Here is a 22,954-nt window from a genome sequence, read left to right as displayed (position 1 = left end):
TCCAAGAGAGGGGAGGGACTTCACGAATGCAAATTTCTGGGTGGCTGCTATTCATGGAAATTAAAACCCAGGAGAGAACTGTTTCTTGTGGAGAAGTCTCCATGGTATGGCAAGAGAGACTCCTCTCCCTAAGAGAACTGAAGATTATCTTTGAGGTAGTGAACTGACTGAAAGTCACAGGTTTTGTCTCTTTATGTTGTCAGTGGAAAAGAGGTTGTGGGGGGAGAAGTGTTCTGAAGGTTTATTCTGATTTTCTTGTTATTTTTCTTCTAATTCTGGTAATAAAGTTTTTTTATACTCTTTAAAGTTTTAAGCCTGTTTTGTCCTCCTCCTAATCCATATCTCACAGCAAGAAATGAGTAAATAATTCTAGTGGGTACATGGGCGTTTGGCCAGCACTAAACCCACTACACCTGGTAACCCAGAATAGGCTCCCATTGCTCTCGAATTGGAGCTCACCTTGCTGGAAGTCCCGTGGGTGCCCTTCACTCTCAACTGCTCCCCTGCACTTGCTGTGTCTGGTGCTGCCTCAGCTCCTCAGGCCAGCAGGGCGCTGCAGCCTGTTCCTGGCAGAGGCTGAGCCTGCCTGGAGGTGTGTCAGACTCTAACACCAGGGCACATGTGACATGGGATGACACAAAGCACCAGGGCTGCTCTGGAAGCTGAAGTGACTTGTTCTCTCACCAGTTGTATGCTGTAACTTCTCCACGTACAAGCATATCTCTTTCAGTTTTGTGTTTCACTGCAGAGAGAGATCCAAGCCCCATCTCCTCCAGGTCTCAATGGGGAGGAAAATGCAGACCTCTGAGCCACTTTGGATCTCTCAGCTCTCTCTGGCTACAGCGTAACATCCAACTCCTCAGCTTTGGCTGAACTCACCCTCCTTGAACATTGGTGACTGGACTCGCACACAGAATTCCTGTTTAGTTTTATTCTTCTTCATATCTTTACAGAAAATGGCACATAAATCACAGATGCTGGATGACTAGAAGTTGTTACAGCTCCATATCTCAAACACCTCAATACTGAATTATTTTCTCACTGTATATACATTATTTACACTCCATGGGCTATCATCTAACACGTCAAACGATCGGGGGACAAAGACAAACAGGGATTGGATGACTGGGCTTAACCCTTTGATAGAAGAAAAACAGTAGCTTTGGGAAAGGGTGCTCACAGCTGAAAGCAGGACAGAAAGGGTCACCTGGAAGTCACTGTCCTACGGCTTTTGGAGGGGGAATAGTGCTTTACTGGGATGGGAAGGTGATGGTACCATGGAGTGAGTTTGGCTGTGTGGGTCTGCATGTGCTCCTATGGGATGTATGTACACATTACAGGGTGTATCAGGGTGGATGTGCATGGCTGTCATTCCCTTTAACACTCAGAGGGTGAGATGGACAAATTTAATTCAATAAATACATTAGGTGGATGTTGTCGTCTCACCTGGAATAATGTATTCAATAAGTAAATTCACCATTCATCACCTCTTGCAGGGGTGTAGGGTTTTGGTATTTAGAGCAGAGTCAGACCCAACTGCCCAGCCCTGCAGGAGCCAGTGAAATGGGCTTGGGATCAGCCCAGGGTACCAGGTGGGACCAGGGTGTTGTGCCTGTGGGCTAAACCTGCCTCTCCCTGCCAAAGAGAGGCAAAACATAACTGCTCTTAAGCTGCAGTGCCTTCCCAGCAGACCTCCGTGCTGGGCAGGGAGAGATGGGTGGAAGGTGCAAACCACATTAGATGGGTGGCCATCGTTTCAGGCAAGCACTGCCATGAGCTTGTCCTGCTGCAGCCCGGGCCACAGGCAGAGGTGAAGGCCAGCAGAAGGTGGTGTGTCTGCCAAGGGCACAGTGGGACAGGTACAGGGGAAGGGGCCTGGGCAGCACTGGGCAGAGATGTGTACCAAGGAGAGGCATGGCAGCAGGGACCAGGCTTGCTTCAGGATGGCAAACGGGCTTTGGGGCTGCAGCAGAAGGAGAAAGCCCCAGAGCCAGTTGTGAGGCTGAAAGGAGCAGAGCCTTAGTGTCATTGGTGGCAGTGATGATGTGACACCTCCCGGTCCCCCGAAAGGAAGAGGTGGGGGGGTGAGGAAGGCCTGGTGGGGTGGAGGAGCGAGGGGCAGGGATGTGCTCAAGGGGAGCAGGCAGTGGGCACCCCTACCAGGCAGCCCCCAACACAGAGACCGGGGCCCCTCTCCCTGGCAGGGGGGCCGGGGACACCTGGCAGTCCACGGGGGAACGTGGCCCCCAGAGGACGCAGCGTCTGTCAGGGCTGGCTTCTGCCACTTCTCTTCCCCCTAGATCAACTTCTCCTCCTTCTGCGATGAGTTCAACTTCTCCGTCTGTCTCTCGTCCTCCGCCACTGCCGCCTCCTCCCCCGTCTCTGGCTTCCTGCCCGGGGCTGGGGTGTCCCCGGCAATGGTCCCCAGGACTTTGGTGCTGTGCTCCTGAGCTTTGGCCCTGAGGGCAGCAATGCTGTTTTCTCTCAGTTCCTCCTGGGAAATGGTGGTTTTGGGATCAGGACCCCTTTCTTCTTTGTCACCTTTGTCAAGCTTGGGCAGGGCCTGGCGCTCCACCTCTGTCTTCCTCCCCGCCTCAGCCGCTGCCTCCAGAGACTTTTTGTGCATCCCTAAAAAGAATTGTTGGTATTCGGGTTTAGAAAAGCGCCTGGGCATGGGAAAGCCATCTTGAACTGAAAACAGCAAAGATAAAGAGAGGCCAGAATTAAGGAAAAGCAGAAACCCTCGCTTCACACAGCAGTCACAGCGAGCCACTCGCTCTGGCCCCGCGCGAGGGCAGCCCAGGCAAGGCAGCTGCCTGCTGGGGCAGCCCAGCATCTGTGGATGGTGGCTGGTCCCAAAGGGCTATAATTACTCTCCCTTTAATTTCTCTCTGTGAACCTGAAGCTAACTTGTTCCTGCATGGAGAGCAGGGTCTCAGATAGCAGCATAGTTGCCTGAGCTTCACTGAGACTGGGGAAGGAGATCCCTCGTTAGGAGGGATGTTTCTATTTCTGTATCAAACCATTACCACCCTTCTGCCTCTCTCCATTCACACAGATGGAAGGACAGGACAGCCCATTGTCAAGATGCCAGACACTAGTTTTGAGGCAGAACCAGCCTGGAAGGTCAGAAAGAGGGAAGCAAAGAGCAGGAGTGTGACAGGGTAGCTGCTACCTCCATGTCTGCACAGAAAACCAAGTCAAACCTGGGCAAAGATAGATCCTTTGGGAGTCCTAGCACCCCATCCAGCATCACAGGGCTGGAGGAGTGAGACTGGGATAACCTCCTGCCTTGGGCAAGGATTGGAGCCCCTGCTCCCAAGCTGGGCATGAAGGATGTTTGAGCCATGGGAACTGAAGTTTAGAACCAGCCTGAGCATGTGGGCAAATATGTGTCCCAGCCAGGTTCTGCAGGTCATGATCCAAGGTCCAGCAGGAACTTGGGATGAGTGGTCAAACCCTACTGACAAGGATCACTGGTGGATGTAGGCATCGAGGGCAGCAGGATGGCGGGACCTTGCCCTCCTGCCCTTCACCTATTTTCAACATGACTCTGATTTCTTTCTTGCCCCCCCCGTCTCTACCCATTTGCCATCCCCCATGAAGCTGGCTGCTCTCTTACCCAGGAGCCAAGGGGCACAGGACTCCATGATGCCATCCTTGGCAGACTTGAGGATGGATTCGGGCAGCGGGATGGAGTGACGCACCATGGCACCGTAGAGCCCGTACTCAGCCATCACGCTGCTCCTGCCCCAGCACTTCTCCCGCTTCCGCCACTTGGCCCGGCGGTTCTGGAACCAAACCTGCAGCAGGTGACAAGAGGGACATGGTTTTTGTGCGTACAGAAGGTATGCCAGGCCCCTTCCCACGCAGGAATACTGCATGTTCTGCAGCAGGTGGGTGTATGTGTATCCCAAAGGCAATACAGCCTCTTCCCCCATGCTACAGACACTGGGTATCTCTCCCTCCTTCCCTTGAAGGAGTGGTGAGGGGCAAGTGAGAAAGCAGGTCCCATCCCTCTCCATAGGATGTAATTAATTTGCCATTGCAACGTCTTTTTTCTAGTAGCTTTTGGCTCTCGTGCCTGGGATTTTCTCTTATTATTTGCTGTGTGTCTGAGCAGCGCTACAGGGCTGCAGGCAGCGGTGCCTGCAGGGAGGGCTGGGATGGGGATGGATGGTCCAAGGAAGGGGGAAGCTGCTCTGTGCGCTTTGCCCTGAATTCCCAGTTTGAAAAACCCCTCATCTTCTCAGAAAATTGGCAGAATAATCTCTGAGCTGTGACCTGGGGGGCAGTGAGCAGAGAGGCGGGCAGCAATGGCAGGGAGGGGGCGATACTCGCAGAAATCTATTAGTGCTCTCTCTCCGATTTCCATTCCTCTTGTCTCCCTCACCCTCCTCCCCCCCGGCTCCCCTCCCTTCCCCCCCGAGCAGAGGCATCAGCTTTAGATGAAAAATTGCTTGAGGTCTATTCAGAAGGAGGCAAAGGAAGAGTCAGCCCCAGGGGCAGCCCAGGCCTGATTGAAAAATAAGTTAATTTCAGTTTGAATCGATGGGCCTCAGGCACTGAAATATCACGGGAAATTAAAGCAGCTGGTCCCCAGGGAACCACGCCATTGACCTGCGCTAATTAATGCCACGGAGTTACCAGGCCCCTCTCCGAGAGGCAGTCCCTCCCTCCCCGTGGACACCCCAAACACCTCCTCATTTAACTAATTAGACTCACAGAAAATTGGGTGTTAATTTGTTTAGGATTCTTTTTTTCCTTTTCTATTTTTTTCCCTCCCTTTCCCGGAAAGTACACGGCAGAATGGAAATGAATGTCGGGGTCTCGCTGGCAGATGGATGCTCGGGGTCACTCCGCAATCTTCTCCGACTTGATTGCTTGATTAGGTCGTTAGCACATTAAAAAAAAAAATTGCTTGCCGTCTGGCGCTGGCCTGATGAGTGGGATGAGGCGGGAATCGCCTGGGTAATTTATCTTTTTATACTGCAAAGAATTTGATTTCAATCTGCAGATATATGGAGGTGCCTTTGACACCTGTTTAACATTACAGAGCTGACAGCTTAACCCTCTCTTGTCCCCACTACTCGTAGCTGTGGGGGAGCTCAAGCTGCAGTGGGGGGCACTGGGGGTCTGTGCCAGTCCCCCAGCCCTGCCATGGGGACCACAAGAGTGATGCCACAGAGTGATGTCCTGGTCTCAGGTGGCAAGGCAATAAAGGCGGGTGGCTAGCGCTGATGACAGCCAGGTTGGCCATTCCCAGGAGCCCAGCCAGCCTGCTCCCCCAGCCAGCTCTGTGGAGTGGGTGGGGTGGTGATCCCACTGGCTGTGATCCCAGCTTCTCCCAGCAGAAGACACTCTGTGCATGTCAGAGAGGATTTTACCAGGCAAAGGAAGGAGGCTGCTTCACCACAGGCACCTCCTCTGCATGATAAACAGTTTGATTTACACTTTCATACTGCCAGCCTGTAACCCCTGGACCACGGGTGGTTGTAAATCCTGCAGGGCCTAAGCAAGGACCCTCAGGAATGCAGAGCTTCCTCCCTTTGCCCTCTCCTCCATGCCTGTGTGAAACACGGGTTTGCTTGGCTGTGCAGCCAGCAGGATGCTGGCAGAAGGTCTCACTCCAGGTCATGCAACCCTCTCATTCCCAGAGCACAGGGTGCAGAGCTGCAGGTGCCTCTTCACTGATGCTTTTACCACTTGCCCTTTCTCTTCCCTCCTGCCTTGATGCCCCTGTCATACTCCCACATACCTCATGCTCCTCTTCCTTTTCCCTGGCTGGGTCTCAGCCTGTCCCAGCACTGCCCACTCCACTAAACCTGCTACCCTGGAGCATCCCCTTTGCCATGGCAGTGTTACGCAAATCCTGGAGGCAGCAGAAGCTTTGCCAGCTGGCAGCCCAATTTTGACTAGAGCTGGTAGAAAATCTTCAATCAAAAACTGCTGATTCAATCACACAAGAAAAACGGTGTCCAGCCACTGGAAGCGTAATCAAAATTATCTATAGCTTTCTTCTGAATGCTGTACTTTAATCTCAGCTGCCTAAGACATGCAAAATCTATGCTTTAAAGCCAAATGAGAAAATCAAAATTGCATCAACATCTAAGTAAGATCATTCTGAGATTTCCAAAACAAATTTTCTGTCATTTGATGGGAATTTCCTCTTGGTTTTGATTAGGAAAAAATGAAAGTCTGATATCCTAGAATGTTTAGCAGAACAGAAATCAGGAAGACTGACCATCTTGCTCTAATACCAGGGACCATACCTTCACCTGAGGCATGAAATTAAGTGAAACTAATGGTGCTCAATACTGAGTATTGCTGGGATCAGATCCCAGCATTTTTGTTAAGCTCATTCTGAGGAGCATTGGGTGACGAGCTCCAGCATAGCACTGGCAGCCCTCATGCCATTTCAGATCAGCAGGATTGTCCCTTGTGTCCTGTTCTCATGATTTTGGTCCTCATTCAGATGGCTCCATCAGTGGGGTTTTCATTTACAAGAAGAACTCAGTGATTTCTTCAAATTTATCAATGTGTTGCCAAAATTTTCACATGCCTTGATTCTGAGCTGAATTACACAGTGATTTCAGTAATTCGGAGGTATTTTCAGCTGTGTTGGTACATCAGTCACAACAACCAAATACGCAGTTATTTATTACTGGCACCTCACTTTTCTGGGAGAGGGTTTCACCCTTACATTACACTTTACTCACCTTACACATCTCTTGTGGTTTTGGTATTCTTTAGCTGCTTACTGTCCTTGCTTGGAGCTATCTACCCTACAGCTTCCTCTGACTCTGTAATATTTGGTCTGTTTCAAACAATGTCTGCGTTTGTCCACATTTCCTCTTGTCCCTTCCCACCCCGTGGATTGGCTCAGCTTTGTGAAATGTTTTACTGATGTTGCTCTGTACTGTGCACCTTCCTTCTCACTCACTTTCATCTGGTTCTCTGTTGCACAGCCCAGGGTATGGTGTAAAGACTGCTCCTAATTCCATGTCTCAGGGACAGTGGTGAAACCTTCTGATTCCTTTTAGACTGAAGCATGTGTTTGTGCAAAGCTGTCACAATATGATGTGCAGAGGTGTCTTTTTGACCAATGTGTTACACCTCAAGAAGTTTCTCACTTCTTTATTTTCACACAAACACTCTTTGTGAAACCTGGAAGCTTGTTCCAGGAAGCCTATCCTCCAAAAAAAAAAACAATTGAGAAAAGTGGACAGGTTTTTCTTGCAGTATTGCAAAGTCTTATAAAAGGGAATGTTTCTAACTTTAATCATCACCTTAATTCTCACCTCCAGTGCCCACTGCCCAGAGCAATAAAAGTTCAGGCACTCTGTACTTGACTACAGGTTTGCAAGGGTTTTGGAGTGGGAGTTCTGGAGTCAAGACTGGCAAGGATAATCTCAGCAGTTTCCTCCTCTGAATCACAAATGACAACTGATACTCCTTCAGATTATTGATGATGCAGAAGAGCAAATTGTAGGAGGAGAAATCTCTCATTTTGCATGGGGACGTGAGACTTGACACATCCTTGTTATCCACATAAATCATATTAGTTTGTTTACCTAATCAATGCCTGAAACATTGTCTGCTAAAGAGAGAAATCTCCCTGAGGCTGGCCATAATTGAGAAATCTGAATTAGCAAAGGGATATTTTAAAACATCTGTGGTCTTCTTGTGTATTGTTTCTGGTTTGCTTCCACCTAAAATTTTCCACTGGTAACACTCATTTTCTTGGCAGCTACTTTCCAAGCTAGGGTTCGATGATGGGAGAATTTATATTGGAATTACTTCCTTATTAATATAAAAAAATATGTATTTTCCATGCCCAAGCGTTCCTTATCTATTAAAGGAAAATTCCAGGCTTGGTAAGGTGAACTCTCTCCTCCTGCCTTTGACACAGCATTCCCACAGGGGCATTTCGAGGAGAGGTTCAGGAGCGCACGCGGTCCCAGCCCGGAGCAGCGGGAGCCGAGTGCCCGCTAGATGGCCACAGGCAGATGCACAGGGACACACGGACACGGACACACGGACACCAGCACGGCGCCTGCCAGGCTCAGGGAGCTGCTGCACACAGCTGCTGGCAAACAGCACCTAAAGGGGCAAAATCCCGAGATGCCCAGAGTCCCGCTGAGACCATCTCCCCGGCACAGGCACAGGAACAGGCACAGGCACAGGCAGGCCCATGTTCTTTGTCTGCCAATTCCCCACTTTGGGGGGTCGAGCTGCAGACCAGACACCACCTCGAGCTGCCCTCCAGTGCTCTGTTGCCATCTCAGTACCCAGTTTCTCATGACAACTATACCTCTCCCTTTCTATCTCCTCCCTCTCCAATCCAAGACTTAATGACAGTGGTCAAAATGAAAACCTCCTCTGGAAAAACAGCAATGTCCTCATCCTCATATCAGACAGGACCTGAAGATGTGAACACTGCAAAGAATGGCCTCATTTCATGCTTGGAGCATGTCCCCAGGCATACTCATGAGTACTGGGGCTGTGTAACAGACTGCCATGAGAGCATGAGCTCTGACTGTGCCCTGGGGCTTCCTCAAATCCCTCCGTTTCAGCAATCACTACAGAAAAGCTTCCTGACTGCTGGTAGAGACTGCACCACTTGTGTAAGCCTGGAAACAGTTTATTGCTGTCTTTTCAAATGTAACATCAAGGTTATTGGTACTGTTTATGGTGACATCACTTTCTATGGCTGGTGTAAAGTGGTTATCAAGTTAAATGAGAGCAGTAAAGGTTGCACATGGGCTGCATGGCTGATGGCAGGACTCATCATCCCTCTTCTTGCTAACACTGGGAAAGAGCTTGCTGAACTCGCTTTAGGAAGGGCAATTCCTGTACACAACACAGCAAGAGCCCTTCCTGATAATAGCTGGAGTTCTGGCCAACCCACTTGGCTAACAGGTCCAACCAGAGAATACAAGATGAGCTGTGAGACAGCCCTCATCCCTCTTGAGTGAAGACATGATGGTGCATCCCAGCTTGGGTCTCCTCTAAGGTAAAAGAGTAACAGGGCACTCATTGAATACAGGTTTAATTGGCACCCAGCAAAAATGTACATGATATTACCAGCAGTCCTGCAGGCTAGGCCTGTCTCTGAATGCTGTCTTAAAAGCACTACATGGGCCAAGAATAACTATTTGTTGCAATTTATCTGACTTATGCAACCAAAGCTATAAAATCCCATTTGACCAGGAAACATGTCTTAAACTGCATTCCCTTGGTAAATCTGGGGTTTTCACCTGTCCTTGTGTGGCAGCATGATTTTTCAGTTCTTGTAACCTTTCAAAAGCAAAGAGCTTCATTTGCTGCAGGGATCCCATCTTCCCCAAAGAAAAACAAGTGTGCACACGATGTGCAGGGTCAGTATAGTGAGATCAGTGGCTCAGCACACACTCAGCCTGTGCACACATCTGCATAGCAAATGCATCTCTGAGACAGTGACTTCACCGTGGCCACACTGTGACTCCAGCTGACCTGCAGCTTAGCTGGCACTACAGTATAGGCTTCCATATGCTGGGACCTGGCAGATCAACACCCAAATTCCTCTTTTCCTAACATGCTGAGTGAAAACCAAGAAAAACATCAGAGTCATAGATGCATGATAGTCACAAGAAAGCTGACAAGAGTGCAGTCATCATCCTAATCCACAGAAACCCAGTGAGACATCTGCCATTGTCACAAATGGTGATAGTGCACATCCATCCTTTTGGCAAATCACAGTACCTGACTCCATTAACCAAGCTGCTATCCAGCCTGAATTATTTCATTTTGCCTTCTTTTCCCCCACTAACATGCTCTGCAGGTCCTCTAGCACAGAGGAAACTTTATCATAGATATTCATAAACATCTGTATGTAATGCACTCTGTAATCATGCAGGGACACATTGCATTATTACTTTCCTGCTTGAGAAGGTGAGTCAGGACAGTCAGAGGAGAAATGTCACATCCCCTTCACAATGCCTTTCAATGGGCCCTGAAATCAGGCCATGGGATGCTAGCGTTCCTCTGAGGCTGTGGAGCACTGCCTGTGCTCTGGGATGCCCCCTGCATGCCAGCATCATCTCCATGGTGCCCTGCCCTGCATCAGCAGACACTGAGCAAAGGGCAAAGGTGCTCTCTGACCTCCAGAAAAAAACACAGGCACCAGAGGCTGTGCAGCACCAAGAGATGGTGTCTGCAGTGCTAGTGGTGCCCACTGTTCCCTGACAAGGCTCAAGCCCACCCCTACATACGTGAGGACATGCATGTAGTTGCCACTTAGACACTGAGCCTTGATCTGTCATGGTCATCATATAAGATGAAAAAGTTGATCCAGTCAAACAACAAATTGTAGTTGTTGTAGTGACAGTGATGGGGGACTCTGAGTAGGAAGGCTGGCAGTGGAGGGACACAGAGATACCAGAAAGTTGTGATGGACATAAATCAAGTTGTCTTGGAATGGACATCACAGGCACATGTGGCTGTGAGCAGTGTCTGGTACAGGTATTTATCATGCATATTCACATGGATGGGATGGCTAGATCCTTCCAGGAAGTTTTTTCTCAACAACACTCCCAGTTCAGCCCTCTCTCAGGGTGAGCCAAGCAGAGTCTTGAAAGGAAAGGGTAAGGGTGAAAAGGTGAAGGGTGAGGAAGTATTTTGCCATGTGGGTCCCAAAGCTGCAGGTGAACCACAGCTTCCCAAGGGCATGGTCTGTCCTGGGCAGCCTGGACACAGGGACCAGCTAACCCAGCCTGGCAAGGTGCTGCTGCTTGTCCACACTGGAGCAGCTCACTACAGGCACAAGTCACTCACTAGGTTACTTCTAGATCAGGGAGGGGACATAACCCCTGTGTTTATGAGTGTGCAACATGAAGGGCATGAGCATTTAGATAACTCACAGAAAGGTGACCAGACACAAGCAATGCTTGGCTTGCAGTCCCCTGATACAATTTTGGAGAGAAAGCTGCAGCTAAAAGCTCTAATAGCAAAGTGGCAGCCACAGTTTCAGCTCTGCCTTTGCTCAGACATTTGGGAGCCCACCAGATATCTGCTGAGAGAGAAAGCAGGGAGCAAAGTGAGCAAAGTGTGCTTCTCACACCAGGCAGGTCCTAAACTGAGCACCTCTCACTGCTGCTCCCAGGACAGTAAGGCATCTTTGTTCTAAGTTACTGCAGAAACTGTCCAGCTCAGTTCCTCTTTTCTGCTCCACACAAGTACCTGCCAGCCTCATGCATGTGGAGATTGAGGTTCTTGGTGTGTCTGCTGAGGACTGGACTGCTCTACAGTGCCTGGGCAAAACCTGGCTCACAGAATACCCACAGAGAAGGGCAATAAAAAGGAGAGCAGGTTTGTGCTTCCAGAGAAGAATCAGAAGAGCTTTTTGAAATCTATCAGAGTAAAAGAAAAACATTACAGAGAGAAATAGATCCATTAAGAAATAAAGGGGAGAGTAAATTAACTGAGTGTCTAGAGTGCCTGTGTTATTGAACTGTTAGAAAAATCTCTATTCAAAGTCAGGAAAGGAGGAAAACTTTGTAATAAAAGGGTCATTAAAGGAAAACATGGACACAACCATCAGCTGTTCCCTCTGCCAGGCATCATAAGGCTGGAGAGGAATTAACTACTAAAATTGCTGGGATGACCAATTATTTTTTAAAAATCAGCTGTGAAAAACTGCAGTGGTATCAGAGGAGAAAAAATAAAGTTCATCATTAAGTGAAGAAGTGAATAAAAGTGTTCCCAGCACAGGGATTTGGGATAGTATTTCCAGAAGATCTAAAGTGATTGAGGAACTGCAATGCCTAAGGTAACTCAGAGACATGTTAGCCCTTCAACTACTGTGGTTAAGAAAATGGGGGGATGAGTACAGGGAAGAGCTGTCAGAGCCTGGCATCATGCAGAGCCATTCCTGATCCCTTGGACATGATGGGGGAAGTCCTTGCCAAGGCACTCCACAGAAATGGGATTCAGCACATTTTGTTGCTCTCCTGTCTTTCCTCTCACAGGGAGCTGGTGTGACCTGATGCTTGAAGGTGTCAGATCCTTGCTGAAAGTGTCTCAAAACCATGGAGAGGACAAGCAGAGTCACTGTAGAGACCTGTCTCCCTCCCAGCACTGTGGAGAAGCACATCAAATTCACAGTCCCTTATCCTGGGACAGCCATAATCATCTTTCAAGAACAGAGCAGAAGGCAAGAACGGGTAAGTTTGGTTTCATTTGTTTTTCTGTCCCATTTAGAGAATTGGTCAGTGGCTAAAGCAATTCAGGGACTGAACATAGAGGGATAAAGCAGTGCCTGGGTAAAGAAAATATTCATAACTCTACACCTCCACCTCTGCACCAAAATGACCTTTTAAAACGGCACCTAACAGCCCCAGCTGTAGCAGGATAAAATCCCTAAGACAAGCAGGCAATCTGCATGGTCTAGCAACAAGCAGGAGAGTCCCCACTTAAAGAAGCTGAAATGTCATTCCCAGCCCTCCATTTTCCTTCTTTTCTCCTACCACATTTTCTTTCTCTGTCCCAAAGTATGTAGTGTAAGACTTTTCAGACAGGAATCTCTTTGGAAAGGCTTGCCTGGGCCCCTGCTCTTGCCCATCATCCAGCCCCTCTGTTTGCAGCTCTAGTAATTAACTTGTAAACCAAGTTCTAGCACATGGGCTGAAAACAGGCCACTGATAAAGGGTAATGAAAACAATCCATTAGAGAAAGGGCCAAATTAAACAACTCTTAATTGAAAAATGGAAATGAATATGAATTTAGATCAACTAAACAAGCATGTTATTGAAGAGGCAGAAAAGTGGATGAACTCCTAACATACCAATTAAAGACATGGAGGCAGAGATGCACCATATGCCATGAGAAAAACTCATAATAATATTTTCAGTAAACCACTAAGTTTGATTAGTTTTATTACTCTCACTTGTATACTTCCTACATTTCTAGAAGCATGGGGGAAGTTTATGACACTTATCTGGTATCACACAGTCATGGCTTGCCCCAGTGCTCACAAATTATTGGCAAAGGTAGCCAGCACTAACTGCTCAATTCTATTTCATTATTAACTGCTTGCAGGGCTCTTAAAACATATATAATTTGAAGTTATTGGCTCACACAACAGCAACACTTTTGGCTTGTCCTTCACCTCAGTAATCTACGTCCAACAACCCCAACCACTCTGGTAATTTCCTTCCAGCTACATGATCCCCATCAATTTGCTCTTTAGAGACACCAGCTGGAACCTACTGGCAGTGTGCCTCATGTTGGCCTTTCTCTGTTCCATGTGTGGGAGTCACCCAAAATTTTAACAAGAGCACATAGGTGCTCACTTCTTAGAGCAATAGTGATAAGCTTAGGAAACCCAACAGCACCACTTTCTGCAGCAGTGAGTAATGCTTTGGTCCAGGCACACATTCAGCAAAGGTCACCAACTGCATGGAGCAGTCACAGCATTCCATACTCACACCGTGGGATGCACACTGCACCCAGTAGGAAAAGCTGGCAGGAGAGGGAGAAGCCAGGGCTGCTAAAGCTGCGTAAATTATTTATTCCTTCATGGTTTCTGTCATGTTTCTTGAGGGGACCCGTGCCTTCACTCCTGAGCTCACACTCAGTGCAGTACAGGTTCCTCAGCCTTGTCAAATGCTGCTCATCTCTAAACAGAAAACCTTTTTGCAAAGCTGAGGGAAGGTGAGCCTCTGTCCCTGCAAAATAACCTTGGAACTTGCTTCCCTCTCAGTGATTACTCCTCCTGATTCCTCCATCCCTGTCCAACTCCTAAAGGGCTTCACAGTGATATTGTGTTAATCTGATAGCTAAACCAATACTTTTTCAATTAAAGATTTAGTTGACCTTGTTCTGTTTTTAGCCAAAATTGGCCTCTTAGCTGTCTGATAAAGCTTGCTGGGTGCACAGACAATCCCAACTCCACACACAGCTCCAGCCTCTTCTTGGGATTCCTTTTGCTTATGTGAGCAATTTTATTTGTCCCAAAAACTCATCCAATAATTACCATAATATCTTTTAACGACAAGAACTGACTATTTTTAGCAGTTTTATTACCCTTTTTAATTGATTACTTCCCTTAAAAGGTGACTCTAATGTCCCTACAATGGCAGTCAGAAGCTTTATTTTTTTTTTTAATACTGATTAATCAATTTGTTTGACCAGTAGGAGACATACTTTTAAGGACAAACATACACAATCATTTTAATAATCCCCAAATCAAACTGTTACTGAACTTTAATACTGTAACTATTCAGTTTAAAGTTTGGAACTGTTATGTATTAATAAATTCAATAGGGATAACTTATCTAAAATCTACTCATTACACTTAAGAGATTTGCTATGAGAAACAGCAATTTAAGTCAGATGTTGCAGTATTTGTCAGCCTCAGGACACTTTTAATATTTCATAATGTTTACTAAGGATATACTTCCCCACAGGAATCTACTTACCTCTCTTGGATTTTACAGAACAGTCTGGATTTATTCCAATACTGGCACTTCAACTCCTATGAATATTCTTTCAAATACATTGATTAATGTGGTCTTTTTCAAGTATCTTGCAAAATGGCCACAATGACATCTGATCTGACTTGTACATAGTATCTCACTATGAAAAAAATTATTTTCCCATGCCACCCAATGGGAGGATGCTCATTTTCTTTCCAGGAGCAGCCAGCTCAGTGTGGAATAAGACATACACAGTATGTGTTTGCCTTGGAAAAAAAAATACACTTTCATCTTCTCCTTAAATGGAGGTTTGAATATTTTTTCCTGTATTCAATGTTCTCTTAAGCCAGTAACTTGCTTGGCCTCTGATGGATATTTGTAGTGTTCTGCTGAAGGCTTCACCTGCAAACAGTTCCTATATATCATTCTTTCAATTGCCCTCTCTGAATTTCACTTTCACATCAAATTTCATAGGTGATTTACTTTCTCTTTGACTAATACCTCCTGAGAAATAATTCCATGAATGAAAATAAGGGGTAGGTATCAGTCTTAGGTGAGGATCCAATGGGAAACCACATGAAGTGCTGCAGAAGTCCACAACATGTGATGCTCACAACAATATTAGAAAACACTTTCATTAATGACCTACAAGAGGGAGAGAGCATTGCTGAAAGATGAGAGGAACCACAAGCTACAAAGAAAATGCAAAACTATAGAGATCCCTCAGGCAACAAGAAACTCATGCAAGGAAAAAACCACAACCATGTAAAATTATAAATATTATGAAGATGGGAGTAAAGATTCATTGTAAGCTGTCTCTTCCAAGGGGCACTAAATGATGCTAAGAGATTCAAAGCAAGATTTACTGCACTCAGGCAGTTCTGCTGCAGAACTTCTTGCCATGGGATATTAAGATATTTACATGTATTCAAAATCCCAGGAGACTGACAAAGTACTCAGTGTTACTAGCTAGCTGCCCTGTGTGGCATCCCCCTCTTGCCACTCTCAGAGCTGGTAGAGCTGTTATTATGCTTATTAGCCAAAGTTAACAAAATTCCATATGAAACCCAAAACACTGAAGGGAAAATCCTGAGCATAAAATAAAATCTGTCTAAAAGAAGTTTGAAGTGACAGAATTAGATAAATAGAAATAAGTAAGGAAGCAAGCAGACTAGTGCTAATCCAAGACTTTCTGCAAGGGACCACAAGCCCAGCTGTACTGGTGGGATGCAGCTGTAGGTGTGTGGTCCCTTATCTCCAGGAAGGCTGACAGACAGGATGGGCTTCAGGCAAGAACAACCACATGATTAACCGATGAGCATGTGATTTATGAAGGATGATTTCAGGAAAGATCCTTACAACTTGCTTAAGCAATGATAAAAACCACAAGTGACAGCCAGGAGAAGAAATATCTTCGATTTATTTAAAGAGCGTGGACTTTATGACCAGGGGGAAAGAATTAGGCTCGTAACAAAAAGGTGCAAAGTTCAAAAGGAATATGAGGTAAAATATCAAGAAATATGATCAAAATTTGGAATCACCCTGCCATGGCTTGTCACACACAAAAAATATGGATAAGGAAATTTCATAGAATGTGGGTAAGGGACAATCTACTGCTGACCTATTGGAAAGAACAGTGGTGCTCAGGACTCCTCTGTGAGCCTGATGCTCACCCTAGCAAGGTGCTCAGCAGATGCCACAGAAATTCTGTTGTTTCTCATTATTTCCCCTTTCATGATCAGCAAAACTGCTATTCACAATCACTTTTTCTGGAATACACATGCTATTAGTTACACCTGATGTTCAGAGCAGCCTTACATTGGGGTGCTGCTGCTGTCCAAGTCTAATCTGACCTCAAGAGCAGAACAGTCTCAGTAAGGAGCCCTCCTAGGTTTAAAAGCTGAAATACAGGAAGAGTAGGAGTTGTTCATTAACCAGCTGCAGAATGACAGGGCAGACAAGTCAGTGACAGCTAAGATGCTTTACCTGCTATTTAATTTCCAGCTCAAACCTCAGCATTAGAAGGGTGCTCCAGGTGCTGAAGCTGTACAAGCTGTGTCAGCTCTACACTGTTTGCCACATCATCTCACTCCACCTCACACAGAGTGCATGCTCTCAGCTCTGGCCAGAGAAATGGGGCCTCTGGAATTCAACATACACTGTGCCACTAGATGAACCTCTTCCTTGAAAAGGTCTTTTATGGACTATCAAAGGACCTTCTTTCCAGCCCAGCACCAAATGGTGGCTGCAAGCAACAGTAAACTCTGAACAGTCTCTCCTCTCTTGACCTGATGTCCTGCAGGATCACAAGTGGAGAAGAGACCCTCCATCCACTTCACTCCTTCTAAAGGCAAAGCATTGTTTCTCAGAGCAAAATCCAAATGCATCAGGCAGAATTTCAGATGGTGGGCCATTATTTCTGAAGGCTGGTGGAAATCCTGTTAGCACACAGGTTATCTACAACCTGTTAGATCAGCAGGAGGTCTGACAGGTCAATGGGATAGGAAGCACTAGTTGCTTTCATAAAAATGTCATTTTTGATTGAGCACAAGAGTAAGGGTGGTGAGGGGGGCTCAGGACCAAGGGAAAAAAAGGCTACACTTCTGTTTTGGAGGATCTTCCTGTCCCTGCATGGGGTCATTCCTCAGCAGCTTCCAGCATCAGTGCTATCCTGCTAAGTGTCCTCTGAGCTATATCCCAAACCCACAAGAGAGCAGCCTCCTGGGCCATCTCTTCAGCAAAGAAGGGGCAGAAGCTCAGGACACAGCTTGGTGGGTGCTGGGCATGCATGAGGGATGAACAGAAGGAGGAACCAGGGAAGCCAGCACCCTCCCAACCCTGCATGGCACACAGGACAAGTATTGTAGAAACTACCATGCACCAGCCACAGAGGCCAGCCACTGCCACTGTGAGCAGAACCAGGACAATTGAACTTCCAGCCAGACCTGAACTCCACCTGCTCAAGGCTGGAGCATTACAATCCCTTGCCTTGTGTAGAAACCTGATGGGAGCAATCCGTGGGGTAAAGTGAGGCAATAGAAGCTGCTGGAGCCACCCGTGTGCACATCATGTTATCTCTGTCCAGTGTGCCTCCCACACTGTAAACAGTGGCTGTTAAGGCTTCTCCAGCTTTCTGGCTGTAATGCATGGCAAAGGCTGGTCCTGGCCCAGCCCTGCAGCTCAGGCTGCTCCTTCCTGCTGGAGGATTCACCACCCACAAGGATATTCCACACCACCTTGTTCTACCTCCTCACAGTAGCACAACAGCCAAAACCTAATGTTAAAAGCTGGTAACTTCCGAAAATTTAACAGATTAACAAAAAAAAAAAAAAAAAAAAAAAAAAAAAATTTCAAAAAAAATTATCCCCAGAACCTTTCAGGGAAACATCACTTGAGGAGGTAAATACAAAGTGCAGACGTGGTGCAAACATCTCACTGGGACTCACCCATCATTCCCTCACTGCATCCTGCCCACAGCTCTGCCAGCTGCCCACACCATCCCTGAGCATCCTTCTGTGGCCAAAGGAGCAGAGATGAGCTCTTTCCCTTCAGCAATGCCTCCCAGACATGGTCTCTGGGAGGCTCTGTTCTTGCTTTTACCAAGACCTTGAAATGCTGCCATCTTTTTTTGCATGCCTGTTGTCCCTCTCTGAGTTAGGATTCTCTCTGTTATACACACCCCAAGTCACTGGTACAACACACCACGCACAGCACATGTCGACATACAAACACCAAATACAAATCTGCCAAGAATATCTGATCTGTCTGCCTACCCATCAAAAGCAGTGAGTGGACAGCCTGGGGAAGTTTATTCAGAAAAACGTCAGCTTTCCCATGCCACTAGCTTTCCTTCATGGAGGGATGAACATGGCTGAGAGCAGCACAACAAGGGGGTCCAAGAGATGTGATTACCTGTATCCTGTCTTCTGGCAACTCTGTTTTCATGGCCAACATCTCTCTAGCATATACGTCAGGATAGTGAGCCTCATTGAAAGCCTTTTCCAGCTCCTCCAGTTGATAGGATGTGAAGATTGTCCTGAGGGGAGTAAAACTCTTTGATCAAAACACAAGCAGCAGCAAAGATGATGAAGAGTCAGAGAAATGGACACTGAAAATAGTGAAACCTGGGTAACCAGCTAACACATAGCTTTTCCCCACCGACTGTGTTTCTGTGCACAAAAGGTCAAGTGCCAGGTGAAAGGAGAACCGGAAAATGCCAGAAGACAGCATTTTTAGCAGTTACAAATCACCTTCCCTTTCAGGGACTTGCCCCTGGAGACAGTGCCTCCCCAGCAGCGAGCACCCGCAGTGATGGCAGCTGGTCTCAGCCTCTGCTGCCTCTTGTGAGGATCATCACACTGAGATGAAGCAGCATCCCCTCAGCACCCCGTCTGGAGAGGTGCTGAGCCCTTTCCCAGCTGCTGGTGCTTAGCCTCTTCAATCTCCATGAGCAAATAATCCTTCACCTTGAGTCTCAGTCTTTGGACAAATTCTCCAAATGTTTTCTGCACCCTAACCCACCACTTTTCACCAGTTCTTCCCCAGGAGAGCCAGGACCAGCTCCCTTCCTCTGCCTTTACCCTGGCTGCTTCCCCTCCAATATCCTGCTGGCTGCTCCCTGCCAGTTTGCATTACCCCATTATCCTTTAGAAATCCTCCTGGGCAGGCAGCAGCCCGACCCGCCTCCACACAGCCAGTTCTCAGTTTGGGACAACCAAATTGAAAAATCAGCAGCTGGAAAGCCGAGACAGATGAAAGCCCTTCTCTAGCAGATGGATGAGAAGTCTCGGAACACTTCCACTCCCTGAGGGTTAAAACTCCCACCCTTCAACTCCTCCAAAACAGAAAGCACAATTTTTTATAAAAGCTAACAATACTGCAATGGCAAAAAAACCCCAAACAATAAACAAACAAAAACCCCCAACCAAACAAAACCCAAAACAAAAACAAAACAAAAAAGCAACAAAAAAGCCAAAGCAAACAATAAACCTCAACTAAAAAACCAAACCAAAATAAAACAACCCCCAACCCAACAACGAATTGCAGCCCTTGTGCAAAGCAAATGTATAAATTTACCATCAATCTAAGAAACATGTATTTCCCAGAAGGAAAGAGGAAATTGAGTCTTTTTCAAAAATATACCCAAATTTCAGAAAAGCCTTTCAGTTCCAGAGAGCATCAACAGAAAGTATCAGAAATATCCTCCGCTGCACAGAATGAAAAGGATTCCACCAGATCGATAGCATTACTAACAAAAGCAGCATGCAAATGCAAGGGACCTGCCTGCAATCAGACCCTTCTTTAAATTCCCTCTTAAATCCATTCTCTTTTCAAACAGTTTTTCTTCAACTCTGACAAATCTGTGAACTCTAGGGACAGCAGAGGCACACCGAATCATGTATTTTCTCTCTCTGGGACCACAGGAAAAATTATTCCAATTTTGATCCAGTTTAGATTTCAAGCACTCCCCTCCATCTTTCTCCGACAGGAGCACGGCAGCCAGTCCAGGCTCATCGGCGGGAGGGTTTTGCTGGCATTCAGTTCAAGTTTTCCCTTTTTAACTCATGCCCGGGTAGTCCCTGTCCCTTTTGCAATTCACAATCCACTGCCCCTTTTGGGGTTTCTATCCTGCAGCTATTTGCAGATTATTGGCCAGTCATCTTCCAGCCCTTCTTTGGTACAATCTCTGGTATAGTCTTAACTGTTTACTACAGAATATACAACTACAGTCAAATGCTGAAGGTCTGTTTCTGTCTAGAACTGAAAATAAATCTAAATTTCGTTTCCTATCTCTCATCCAGATCGGGACCTGTAGACCAGTCCCAGCTGTGTTACCAGCCCTGTCTGGGGCATAAAGAAAATTAACTTGTACTTACTCCATAGCACCCAAACTAGATACATTTGCCTGGAGAGGGGGCCCGGGTTTGGAAACGAGCCCTCCAGACCGAGCCTCCTGTTGCACACATAGCAGGATGTCTCCTGGGATCGGTCTCCTTCCACCCCGCATCCTGCTAAGCTTTCACTGGAGCGTCTTTTAATCCACCTTTCCTGCATCGTGGCAGGATTGATTTAATTATTCCTAAATCACCCTCAGTGGATGGTGTTTAGCCTTTCTTTGTCCTGGCACTCTGGCCACAGCAATGCCAGAACCCAGGAAGGCATTTTTCGTTTCTGTTTATAAAGCACAAACAAACCAACTCCATTTTAACTGTGGGAGAAGTCCAGCAAAGTCTATTCCCCTGACCGTGCTTATAGGAAACCAAATCCCGAAGTGGATCTTCGTTTCCTTAAACAGTTTCCCAGCCTTCTTCAGCTTCTTTGCAGGCTGTCTCTGATTCCCAACTATTTAATCTATTGGCAAAATATTTGATTTCATGTAATAAAATATTTAAATTCTTGGTAGGAATTCTGTCTTGCTGACAGCCAATATTAAGTTTACTGTATGTGGAGCTGGAAGCAGCTTTTATTATTTCTGACAAGTTGATGATTTTCCCTTCCAAACTCTCATGATCCGCGTTCCACCGCAGCTCATGGGCTGCTTAGGATTGCGAGTTGGGATACCTGGATCCGCAGCCAGAAAAAAATAAATAAAATTACACCTGCGGTCGAATTCTCCACTGCCTATAGGCACGTCCCCATATCCGATTTATTTTGGACGGGGAGAAGGAATAAAGGGAAGGCCCCGTTGGAGAAGCCGCCGGGGCGCTCCGAGGGCCGGCGCCGGGAAGGATATTTCGCTCCAGGCCGGAGCGGATCGTCCCTCCGGGACGGCGGGGCTCGCCGGTGACCGGTTCCCTGGGGACTAGGGCGACGGGAGCGGGCGGGGTGGCCGCCGCTGTCTTACCTGTGCCGCCTCTTCTTTCGTTTCTTGCTCTGATTTAGGGAGGATTTGGACATTTTTCGGTCGCTGGAGGAGACATCCTCGGAATCTGCGGAAAGACAGGCAGCGGCTGTGGGCTGGGGCTCGCTCCCCGCCAGAGTCCTCCCGGGTAAGGCCAGGCCCGCCGGCTCCGCTCCCTCCGCCGGCTCTGGCCGAACATTTCGTTGCGATCGCGCCGCGGACGGGGCCCGACGCCGCCGCTCCCTCCAGCCGGCCCCGGCGCCGCTCCCGAGCCGCTGCGGGCAGCTCGGGGCGATTCGCCTCAGCCAGGGAAGGATCCGGGCCGGGACCGGGCTCTAGCTCTCTACTCTCTCCATCAGAGTCGTTTGCTGAGGCTGCTGTTGCCTCGCTGATAAAACGCAGCTCAACTAAACCGCAGGAAAACGGGAAAGCTGCAGCCCCATCTCCGCGGCCGGACAACCGCGACCGCCTGCCCGAGCCCGGGGATCCCGGACTGCGCCGCAGAACCCCGGAGCGGGGAGGAGAAATTGAGGTTTATGGAGCTACCGGCAAAAACAAGCCCCGGGAGGAGCAGGTGCCCATCCGCGGCTCCCCAGGGATGCCACGGCCCGGGGGTGTTCAGGGCAGGACGCCGCCGCCTCTGCCCCGAGGGAGCAGCCGGGGCACGCAGCAGGGACCCGTATTTCGATGCGCGCTCCGGTCCCGCTCTGCTCGGCGGGCCGTGCTGCGGGCGAAGGCGGCGGGCATGGCCCGGGACGGGCTCCGCTGCCGGAGGGAGGCCGGGAATTGCCCCGGAGCCAGGGTCCGGCGCCGCTGCCCGCGGATGGACCCGCAGCGGAGCGGCCGCGGAACGGGGCCTGCAGGCAGAGTTGTGGGAGGCTGTGCCGTCTAGGAAAAGGATGCCGAAAGACCCCCAATTCTCCGGCAACGACAGTCGCGGGGTCGCGGGGGCCGCTCCGACGGGGCTCTGCGCATCCCTAGGCCGGGCTCCCGGGCCACGCCATCACACCACGGCCGCAGCCCCGGACGGGGAAAAATGTCATCCCGCCCGCCCTTCTCCTCATTCTCGGGATCGAAACGAAATCTCCCTTCCTTCACCGAGCCAGCGGCCTCCCGCCGGGACACCGCGTGCGGGCGGCTGCCGGGTGCGGGCGGCGGCGCCGGCGGGGCGCGGCGGGTCCCCGGGGGACGGGGACGTGCCTACCTGAGCTGGCCGTCTGGCTGCTGTCCAGCTGCCCGGGGGCCCGGGCCAGCGGCTGCAGGTGGACGCTCTGGGGGTCGGAGAGCACCTCTAGGAAGGTGGGCTGGGTGTAAAAGCCGGGGATGCCGCTGGCCCCCAGCAGCCCCATGCCCACGCCGCCCACCCCGGCGGGACTGAGTACGGAGCGGGCCGCCAGCAGGTGCCCGGCGGGCAGAGAGTCCAGGGCGGCCCGAGGGTGCGACGGCGGCTCCTTGTTCAAGCCCAGGATCTCCTGGATGCCGAAGCCGGTGCAGCGGGGAGGGGTGGGCCCGGAGTTGGACTTGACCCCAGCCGCGGGGGGCGGCGGGGGCAGCGGCGGAGCGGCGGGGGCGGCGGCCGCGCCGTCGGGCTTGGGCTTGCCGGGCAGGCTGGGGGCCAGCGCCGCGCCCGCTTTGCCCGTCATGCTGCGGCCAGCGG

The 22,954-nt window shown here is 48.8% G+C and overlaps 1 protein-coding gene across 1 annotated transcript; it reads right to left on the bottom strand.

The window, feature by feature from the left end:
• Positions 1-918: 918 nt before the first annotated feature.
• On the bottom strand, positions 919-22,940 carry VSX2 (visual system homeobox 2). The gene is made up of 5 exons (XM_056493379.1): positions 22,502-22,940; positions 21,301-21,385; positions 18,369-18,492; positions 3,623-3,803; positions 919-2,628 (listed from the first exon to the last, which is right to left on the bottom strand). The coding sequence occupies exons 1-5, from the start codon at positions 22,938-22,940 to the stop codon at positions 2,297-2,299; spliced, it is 1,161 nt and encodes a 386-aa protein (XP_056349354.1). The 3' UTR covers positions 919-2,296.
• Positions 22,941-22,954: the final 14 nt, after the last annotated feature.

This window comes from Oenanthe melanoleuca, chromosome 5 (assembly GCF_029582105.1).
Source record: "Oenanthe melanoleuca isolate GR-GAL-2019-014 chromosome 5, OMel1.0, whole genome shotgun sequence".
NCBI lineage: Eukaryota > Metazoa > Chordata > Aves > Passeriformes > Muscicapidae > Oenanthe > Oenanthe melanoleuca.
The sequence above is the reverse complement of the archived record's forward strand: the minus strand, read 5'-3'. Positions and strand labels throughout refer to the sequence as shown.

Coding starts and splice junctions, on each gene's coding strand:
- VSX2 (XM_056493379.1), bottom strand. CDS start 22,940: ATGACGGGCAAAGCGGGCGCGGCGCTGGCCCCCAGCCTGCCCGGCAAG. Junction 21,386..22,501: donor CAGCCAGACGGCCAGCTCAG/GTAGGCACGTCC, acceptor GTCTTTCCGCAG/ATTCCGAGGATGTCTCCTCC. Junction 3,804..18,368: donor TGCCAGAAGACAGGATACAG/GTAATCACATCT, acceptor CACCTGCTGCAG/GTTTGGTTCCAGAACCGCCG.